General features: G+C 43.8%; 1 protein-coding gene across 2 annotated transcripts in view; it reads right to left on the reverse strand.

Moving 5' to 3' along the window:
- Window positions 1-9734, reverse strand: part of ANKFY1 (ankyrin repeat and FYVE domain containing 1) — a 34438-nt gene extending 24704 nt beyond the window's left edge. The window contains exons 1-4 of one of the 2 annotated variants that reach the window (XM_075771890.1): window positions 9572-9734; window positions 4235-4427; window positions 2561-2679; window positions 75-210 (exon numbers count right to left, since the gene is read on the reverse strand). In XM_075771890.1, coding sequence (XP_075628005.1) covers window positions 75-210; window positions 2561-2679; window positions 4235-4427; window positions 9572-9581 — 458 coding nt within the window. In that variant the 5' untranslated portion in view covers window positions 9582-9734. Of the gene's footprint in view, window positions 1-74; window positions 211-2218; window positions 2334-2560; window positions 2680-4234; window positions 4428-9571 lie in introns of those variants that run through there. The other variant, XM_075771888.1, reaches the window with a different exon arrangement.
- Window positions 9735-10240: the final 506 nt, after the last annotated feature.

The following is a 10240-nucleotide window of genomic DNA, read 5'->3' on the forward strand; positions in this document are numbered from 1 at the left end:
GCAGCCATCATCTTACTTCTATTCAAACAAGGTTGAAGAGTTCAAGAAGATTCACTGTATTTACAAAGACTCACCTTTCTCTAAGCAGCTGGAGCTGAAATTTATTAGCTAGTTTCATGAGCTCTGTCAAGAAGATATCATCTTCTTTTAGCTCAAGTTCATCTGTGTAGATCCACCGCAGCATTGCCATGGTTACCTCTGGGTCAGCATCTGGTACAGGGAGCAACAGGGATTAATAAAATACCCAAAGAACAATCACCTATTCAAGTAGTTGCTAGTTCTCCAACTGTTAAAGTCACAGCTACCATAAAAAAAAAAGACAGTCTCATTGAAACTTTACTGCTTTAGTCCAATCAAAATGTCAAAGATGCAAAACTGGTCAGAAGTTGAAGCTAGTAACAATGCTGGCACCAAGCAGGAAAACTTTTTACCGTTGGAACACTGTGCAGAATGCAGAGAGCCCTACAACACCTCCTACCTGTTATACAAGTATTGCATATTCAGTGGTCAGTGATGGCCCTTTAAAGTCTTTGGTCCCTCACACACAGCTAAATCCACATCTACATTTGACAAGCCCAAATCCCCTTTTTGATTTAAGAATCCTCTCTCTTTTTATTACACCCATAGGCTACAAACTGTTGCTTTCCAGTAAAGGTACCTAGACCTTGGTAATGACTACAAAGTACTTAAGACTGCTAGGAACCATTTCTAGGAAAGGTACAAAAAAAAAGTCAGTTTAAGCTGGTTAGATTTCAGGTGTTTACAACCTGATCACAAGCCTGATGTTTTTAAACAGAAAGAAAACTAGAAACCCACACCACATGACATGATACACCCAAGCCCAATGGCCAGGGACCTTTGTCAGTCAGAAGTATGACAATTACTCCACAACACAAGATCAGACCAATTACAACAATGAAAAAAATAACATTCATTTAGAAAAATAACATTAGTCCCTTAAGCTGTTTTGTTTGGTTTTAAATGAAAACATGTATGTTTAAGACACTGAAATACCCATGCTAAAACATCTCCTTTACATGGAGGGTTGCTCCAGAGTATTTGCAGAGTACCAGACAGTACTTGGCATAGCATGCAGACTGCCTCCTAAGAAACAGGAGGTTTTAGTAATCCCAGTATCTTTTGCTGCACTTGAAGTAATCAGAAAACTGACTTGAGCTGTAATATCGGGTCTGCCTTGGCAGAGATAAGAGTTCATTTTCTCCCTCCCAACAAGAGAAGCTCTTCTATAGGAGTGGAAAATTCTGCAGATTACATGAACTCTGAAAACATTTGATTTTAAATGTCACATGTATTCTGAAGTTACAATTTAGACAATCTTAACTTGCAAGATCTTAAGAAAACCATGACTGTTTTTAGGAAACAGCTTGTTGCTTGCTATGACTATTTCACAACCTAACCCTTGTGTCTTGTAACAAATTTTCTAAAAAAAAAATTATTTTACACAGTGGAAAGTATCATTTACTAGCACTTATTTTAAGCCTCATTCTATAATAGTAAGTATTTGCATTGTTAAACATGCAAGACTGCATTTACATTCGAGATTCTCAGACTAGCTTAAATGTGGAGCTACAAATGCTATGGACTGCCACCTACAACAAAATTACAATTAATAAAAGAGCTTTGGGTAATAATCTTCTGATAGCATAGCACTCAATTTAAAAACTCCTTGGCATCTGTCTTCTTGCAGCTGCAGAAAGATCCATAAATCCTTTTACAAGAAAGCCTGTGCTGTCTCATAAAACTAGCTTGCTGTGACTTGCTTCCTTCCAGTCTGTCTGCACTTACGATTCATGATAAGATTAAGCTCAGAAAGTGAAACCAATGCTTAATATCCAACATGCCAGCCAGCAAACCTGCTTAACTTCATGCCTGTTTTTATTGCTCACAAATTAACTGTATAAGACTCTTCTATACTGTTAAGTACAGAAGAAAAGCCTGTCAAGAGGTTCAATCTGCAGAAATATTGCCCAGTGTAAGTACATGCAAGAAACAGCTAAAGCAGAACGAAACACCATCTCATAGAAGACAGCCTTTTAGAAAACTTTTCTTCCTCCCTATTTTGCAAAGGTATCAAAGTGCCAAAGCAAATAACTTTTTAATAACATATCAGTATTTGTATTCATTTCCCACACACACTAAGTTAACAAGAAGCAAGATATTTCCATGACACACACTGCAGAGAAATTATGCACACTACCTCAAAAAGCCCTGTCCTTAGAAAGGAAGAAGTCAAGCTCCTCCATATAGATTTGTTTTTCATTATGTTTAGTTGACTCTAGAAAAGACAAACAGGCCACCATTCTCAACCCCTGTTCATTGAAGAGAAAGAAGGTCGGTTATTGATTTAACTAGCACTAGCACAGAGCTCACAGGCGTACTGCCATGTTTCAGAGACAGAGCTCCATAATTAATGGATTAAGCACCACTTTTTGGGGATGGTAGAAGTCTGAAAGGTACCTCAGGAACCTTTTCCCAGCAGGCCCTTTCATCAGTCATCCTAAAGTCAACCTAAGCATCATACTGCTAAGCAATGACTGACCTGACAGATCCAGCTCCTCTGTTGAGGCAAGGTTGGCAAGACTCCAAGCATCACTGCGTGCCGCCAAGACAAATTTGTGAGCACTGATGTGTTTGTCCCCAACCTTTATCTTCAGATCACTGGTAAGAGAAAAAAAGCATATACATGTATAATGCAGGCTTCCCCTGTGCTTAGATATGCATGGATTCAGCATCTCTAGTATCTATGTCTGGTATCCACGCTTAGGTTCAAGTTGTTTGAGGCAAACTACATTTAGTTGGTTAAGTAGAACATGTCGCCAAATTACACAATTATTATTTTTCTAGGGAGAAGTGCAATGACACATTAATATTTGAAGTGTTTAGGTATTTGCTTGGGGTTTTTTAAAAATTTCTGAATAATCTGCAAGGGAACTATTGTAGAAGATAGGAAAATCCAACAATCTTGAGGTTAAATATTTATGTTGCAGTGTCCATACTAATACTGTCAGCTAAGCACCAATGGTTTCAGGCAAGACCAGCAAGAGAACAAATGGTGTTTGACAGTAGTTGAATACAAGGCAGACTCCAAGAACCCCCAGTTCCCAGGAGACCAGCTGTCAAGAACACTTCAATTTCATTCTGACCCCTTTAACACCAGGTTATCCTTTGTAGTTAGAAAGGACCTGCCCTGTTATTTTAAAATGCCATAGCTTGTAAATGTTCTGACTACGTAGGTGTCTTTTCCAGACCATTTTCTAAATCAAAGCAATGCTATAAACTAAAATGCAAAATACAGAGATGTTACTTAAACAGAACTTGCATTAGGACTTGCTTCCTTTCTCCTTTTATAACCAGATCGCTATTCTATGCCTTCAATTCTGTTCAGCTTTTGAGTTTTAAAGCAATCCAGCTGTTCTGACATATGTTACCTAACAAATCTTTTACACAACATGCTGTAGTAAGTTCTTGCCAGGCACAAAGCCTCTTCTCAGGGAGGGTCATGAGGAGATGTTAGGAGAAGGAAATTTTAATCAAAACTATATATTTTCCTCTTACGCGACTAAATTCCTTTACTATATTGGCACTGCTTTCAGTAATAGCAAAGAAATTGATAAGTGTCATTGTAGTCTCAGAACAAAATCAGTTAAGGGATTTAAAGTATTGAAGGTGATCCTTAAAGTGCCTATGCAAAAGAAACCATTAAACCTAATTTTGTGGTGAGATTCAAGGATACAATATCATTTATAGCACTAAGTGACACACATCACTAAGACCTGTTATATCATACCACCAGACAAGCCAATTTAATCAGGCTTCTTTACACACAAGAAAAGTACAGAATTGGTTTCAAGGACATATCCTTTCAAGAAAGGAGGGCTTTCCAGTTGACAGAAGATACATCATGTAATTAATCCATCAACTAGGTATACATCAGTTTAAAATTACTTCTGTTCAAGGGGAGCTTTGCTGTTGGCAGTGAAAACTGTCAGTTTTCCTTAAACGTATCTTAAATCGCAGTCTCAGATAAACTTCCGCTTAGAGCTCTCGATTCAAGAATTGAATTCAGTATGCTACCTGATCTTAGCATACTCTTCCACCTGCAATTGCAACTGAGGACCCTATTCATACCAGGCAATAGAGAAAAACTCGTACCTACTGCAGTCAGAGTCAAAGGTTCCTGTAATGCCCCTTTCCCCAAAGGGCAATTTCTTACCTGTACTGCTCCTGCTGATAGAGTTCAGCTACAATGGCAAGAAGTCGACTGATGAAGGTGTCACTGGCATTGTCTTGGTTAGCCTGGGCAGCCAGAAGATTGCATCTCCTTTCGGTATCAGCTAGTTTCTTCTGCAGCTTTACATACTCCTGGCGGAGAAGCATCAGGTGCTTTTCCAGCTTGGCCACCTCCTCTGCAGAGGCACACAGTGTTACTACAAGTTTGAAATGTGCACACCTTTGTTTTGCATCTGTAGGGTTAAGTTACCCTCAAGCACATTACCCATCTAGTTTAACCACAGAACACTCCAGTAAGAGTCTCTCCTCTTCCACACTACTTGAGCATCTCACCCCCAATATTAAACCTTATTTTATATCATTGCGAGCCATAAACACATCAAAAAATCATCAGAACACAGCAATAGAAGCCACTTACAAAGTCAGTCCCCAAATCCTGTCCAGTCAGGAATGCCATAAGCTTTCTAAAACCATGGGAGTCCGTGACTCTGTGAATTATGGTGGGACAGAGGACTAACTCTTTAGTTCCTACCCATTCGTTCAGTTTAGTTAAGATGCTGTTTGATGGCCGAGGCATCAGCCACAAGCAAGCATTAGAACAGTTGGCTGATGTACCATATTACCTCAGAGTACTTAACTGACCTGTTTAGAACTCCTCACACTGTCAGCTAAGAAACTCCTTAAGAAGTGGCCAGAGTGGAAAACAGATTCTCCCCAGAATCTATGCTTTAAAGGCCAGTCAAAAATATACAAAGCTCTACTTACTACTGGCGCACACACACATTCTTCCACTGGAGGCTCTGCCCTGACAAGGCATCACTACACAGGGTCAGGTCATGGTGGCTATTTCAATTCAGAAGTAGCACAGCAACAGTACCTGGAACTCTGATCCCTGACCAAGTACTTCCATCCCCTTTGCAGAACCCACCCTTGCACCACACTTAAATGGTCACTTTACAACATGCCGTGCTAAGTCAGTTCACCAAACTCAATCCAGGCCTCCTGTCTAAAAAGCCTCTACTGCACTGCTGGAAGGAAACATCTGTACAGGTACTTGTAAACAGTTCAACTTATGAACATTTATTTATGAATCAGCTGCCTAAGTTACATGTAGCTATCATTGTGCTTAATTGATTATTTCCCCCCTCTCCCATCATTAACTTGATTTACCAAATGAGGTATACATCAAAAGTCAGCCCTAAAATAAGAGGGGGCAGGGAGGAGAAATGTAGAAGGTAACCAATGATTTTAAGTGGGAAAGTTCTACCAGATTCCTCCCTATCAACCAGGAATTCATTGTTCAAGATTTTTCCCTCAAATATTTACTAAATGGAAATCACTACTACAAACAATGAGAAACCGAACTCTATTGACCAGTGTTTTCTTCTTGCTTCTGTAGGAAAGTTCAACAACATAGCTGACCTTGGCTTTGCTTCAACACAGGTCCCCAGAGCAAAGCATCCTTCTCTAGCTCAGCTGCAGACAGAATGCCTGGTTTAGTCCCTCCTCTACGCACTGCCGCAGCAAATGCTCCCTCATAAGTCTTTTAAGTTAGCTACTATAATGGATAAACAGAAGGTAATTTACCCTATTCTACTCTTTAGTTAATATTACTTAAGCAGGTTTGGCAGCGTACTTCCTTCAACGGCCTTTTATTTAGCTTCATCCTTTAAGAGTTAATAGATAACGTCTCCTTTGGGATACCTTCCTTATTCTATTCAAGCAAACTATGATTTCAGAATTGTGCTACTAATAACACAGCAACCCTCAAAGAGGATTTGAAATTCTGGTCTATTCCTTCTAAAGATAAATGCAGTGTCAGCGTTCCCAGAACTAGAGGGGCATGTCTCAAGCAACTGCTCCTGCATCGTTGATTCATAAGGAAGGTGTCAAGAGTAGCACAAAGCAAGCCCTACTGTTACAGCACAGAGAGCAGAAGTCTGGTAAGAGCCAGGAGTGATCACTGAAAGACACCGAGAACCATGCCAAAAATTAGTGTATGATCACCACCACTGTTCATACAGTGAGATTTTTAGGTGCCACACAAATTCAAAAGCTAGAAACAAGAAGTTGATTGCTGAACCTCATAGCATATATCATCTTAAAGAAATACTGTGTCTTCCAGCCAAGCAATGAGAGTGGGAGTAAAGAATCAGTACCAGAAGATAACATCTCAAATACTCTCATTTTAACAAAGTCAGCTTACTGGCTCCAAATTACTCTGAAGTCAATAGGACACGATGCAGAACTACCTTAAACCCTAACAGCATTACCTTAAGCTTTATGCATAACCAGCAGTCAAGCTTCTTACTGCTGCTGCCAGGGCAATCCAAGACAATCACTACAGGCAGTGAAAATACCTCAAAGAACTGAAGTTTTGAGGAATTCTGTTCAGATGGACAGCATATGCTTCCTGTAACCTCAGTAAGAGGAAACTGATAGGTATTTGCTTACTGTAAGGATTACAAGAGTTGCAAAATAAGAGTTTCTCTTATTCTATACAAGAACACGCACACCAGTTGTGTAGTAGGTACTACTACACACCTGCAGACAATGTTTGTTCTTACAGCACATTTCAGGTGCACATTCAAGACAGTCCTCAATGTCCATTAATCAACATTCACTGCAGAAAAGCAAAGCCTCAAGTTTTCTCTGTACACTGTTAATTTAAGTAGTTCATATTGCACTACTCCTTCAAAAGGAAAACCCACTCAAACTTGGGTAGAAGCATCACCTCTGTTCAAACAAGTGAACCTGGAGTTGTGGTGCTACTGTTTACAGTACTCAAATTTGGAAAGGAGTGGGGGATCATCATCACTTTTTTAAAATCAATGTAAAATGACTATTGTATCTCAGAGCTGACAATCATTTTGACAGAATGCATATTATTGCCAGTCCACATTATGTATGACCATTCACCTGACTGTCTCCCAAGTACAATGTACAATTACTGCATGCATACACACACACGTAATGAAGATCTCTGCATGAAGACACTAAAAAGACAGCCTTACTGGAAGATACCACTAAGTCTCCGGCTAAACATGAGTTCACATACATCAGTGAACAGGATGCCTGGGTTCAGCAGAGAGCTGTACACAAAATGACTCCTTTTCTGAACTTGTAGTCCAGGCATAGAGTTAACAGATGGCTAGACAAGTAAATAGATACAGTGTTTATTTATTAACAGATTTCTGGTAGCTAGACTAGCATCTCGTAAACTGGCAGAAGTCTATGTTCCATATCAGAGACTTTAAAGAGGACTTCAGAAAAGGCTACTGTCATTTTCTTAGATGAGAAGGTACAAAAGTGCTTAAGAGAAACTAGATAGCTGAATCCAAAGAGATAAGCAGGGAGGCAACAAGCAGTGGGGTAGCAGATAACATGTACCAAAAACTAGAAGGAGGGTGTAGTGGAACCCATTACACTGCCCACCTCACCCATCAAGAGCAGTCACAGAAGCAACATGGATAAGCTTTTGTTTACTTATGAAATGGATCCAAGGGAAATATTTTGGAAAAATATGTTATTTCCTTCCCCCCCCCCTCAAGTCAGGTCCTTTGTCCACTGCTCCATACTCTGACCCCCATATACCTACAGCTGTGCAAGTTACTGTTTTCTTGTTCCTCCTCACTTTTGCACACTTATGATCTTTACCCTGACAACAATCCCAAAGTACTATAGCATACTTCTGCTCTAGACTCAAACATTAATCCAACAATTTTTACCCATACCAGCAGGTAACCTAGTATCCTCTGGCATTGGTGACACACAACTCCTACAAAATCACAGAAGCAAGCTTGGCTCTTGTCTTTATAAACTGTTCAATCAATTTGTAGCTAATAATTGCAATAAATGTAATTCAGAACTTCTGCACACAGAAGCAACACTTCGTAAGAAAAAGCACTCAGCTTCTGACCACAGTTTACAAGCCTTCCTTAATAAGCCTTCACTTCTCAGTTGACTCTCCAATACCATCAGTTCTTACCTAGAAAAGTGTTGCTGCAGATAGGTACTCTGTTTGAAGGGACAAAATGAACCCTTCCACCCAGGCTTCGTAAGGAATTGATTAGGGAGAGCTACAACTCCAGCTTATTACTCCTGTTCATGTAGGATCACTCACTGATCACATGCTTTCTTTAGCCAAAAGATAAGAGAATTACTGGAATTAGGGAAGAATCTTTGAGAGGTAAGGATGTCTGAAACAGGAAACATCAACTACAGGTTCGTTCTGCAGAGCAGGACCCTGAACCAAAGCCTCAGATCTTAGAGAGCCTCAGTGGGGAAAGTTTCACCACCTCAAGACATCTTTGATATCTAATGCCCACCAAAGGGCAATAGGCTGGTCAGCTAAATATGAAACTGTGGTATTTCAGCACACACAGAGTTAGGAGGTGCTCTAAGGATTTTTTAAACCAGCTTGACTGCAGCATCTGCTACATCCTAGTTAATCCTCCACAAGTGGTTTTAAAATTCTACCCCTGCCTGAGAGTTGCAGTTCAAGAGTTGAAGGCTGTGCTTTTAAGACTGGAAGTTAGAGCCTTCGTTTCCTTTGAAACTTGGGGCATTTTAGCTCAGCTTGCCAACTCAGTTTCCTCCAGGGAGGAAAAGAGGAAGCTTCTCTCTCGCAGAAAGGAGTAGGACTGTAAAGATTCAAGGGTTGAGGTTTTTTTCAAATCCCATTACCTCAGTTAAATGAATTTTGAAATGGTGTACCTGATAGCCTCCAAGCAAAACAAAAGCAGCCTAGGAGTTCTGCAGATCTCATCAGAGCCCAATTCGACAAAAGGACTCCCAGCAGCCAGTGACCTGGACGCTGCAGCACAGCCTCTCCTCTGTTACTCCAGGAAAAGCCGCCGCCCGCAGCGGCCCCGGCAGGCCTCTCCGGGCTCTCCGCAGCCGGCAGCCCCGGGACAGGCGGCATCACCCACCGCAGCTCCCGCCGGACCGGCGAAGCGCGGGCAGGGGGTCAGCGGGATGTCCCAGCGAGCTCCGCACCACCCACAGCAGCCCGGAGCCACAGCTACCCAAAAATCCCCCTCCTGAGGGGCAAAGGCGCCCGTGCCACGCTCGTCCTACCCCCGGGGGTGCTAGCCCGCGGCTCTGGGCAGGGCAGAGCCCCCCCCCCGCCATTTCACGTTCACTTCGGGGGCGGCCTGCCCCACCCGCCGCGGGCAGGGCCGACCTAGTCCCACACAGGGGAGCAGCAGGAGCCCCACACGGGGGCTGCCCCCGGCCCCCTGCGAGCGGAGAAGCCACCCCGGCCGGCGACGCTCCCCGGCGGCCCCGCCCGACCCCTCGCCCGGGCTCCCCCCCTTACCTTCCGCCATGTTGGGTCCGGGCCCACAGCTCTCGCGAGAGCCCCCGCCCGCCCCACCGCCCGAGCCTGGCGCTCTCGCGAGACCAGCGCGGCGGCAGCGGCACCCCCAGCTCCAGCCGCCGCCTGCTCTCAGCGGGAACCCCGGGCACGCCGGGCCGGGCTCCGCACCGCGCCGCTTTATACCGGCGGCTCCTCCCCGCCTCGGCCAGGGAACGGCCCCCAGGGAGCCAGCTGACGGGACGGCCTCGCCCCGCCCGCTCCCCACCGCTGCCGGTGCTGCCCGTCCCGTCGGCAGGCGGTGGAGCCCACCGGCCCGCGGCTCTGCGCCTGAGGCGTTTCGGCGGGAGCGGCTGGAGGCGGCTGGTTTTAACCGCTCTGGGGTTTCTGTTCTCCCCCTTAGATGATCCCTGCTGGTGCCTCGTGTGGGCTGTGGAGCAGCGCGATGGCTGTGTTTGCAGCAAAACGCCGACAGAGCTGGAGGGCTGGGAAATGCTGGAGAAAACCCCCCAGCACTGAGGGAAAACGCACCCGCGGCCAGCGCACCGTCGCAGCCTTCGCTTCACCTCCCGTTCCACCTGCATCGAAAGCCACTGGCGCGCAGTGGCTTTAGCACAGCCCAAAAGCAATGTGTGCCTTCTCCCGCTCGTCCAGCTCCAGTACAGCTGATGG

Source organism: Balearica regulorum, chromosome 19 (genome assembly GCF_011004875.1).
Source record: "Balearica regulorum gibbericeps isolate bBalReg1 chromosome 19, bBalReg1.pri, whole genome shotgun sequence".
NCBI lineage: Eukaryota > Metazoa > Chordata > Aves > Gruiformes > Gruidae > Balearica > Balearica regulorum.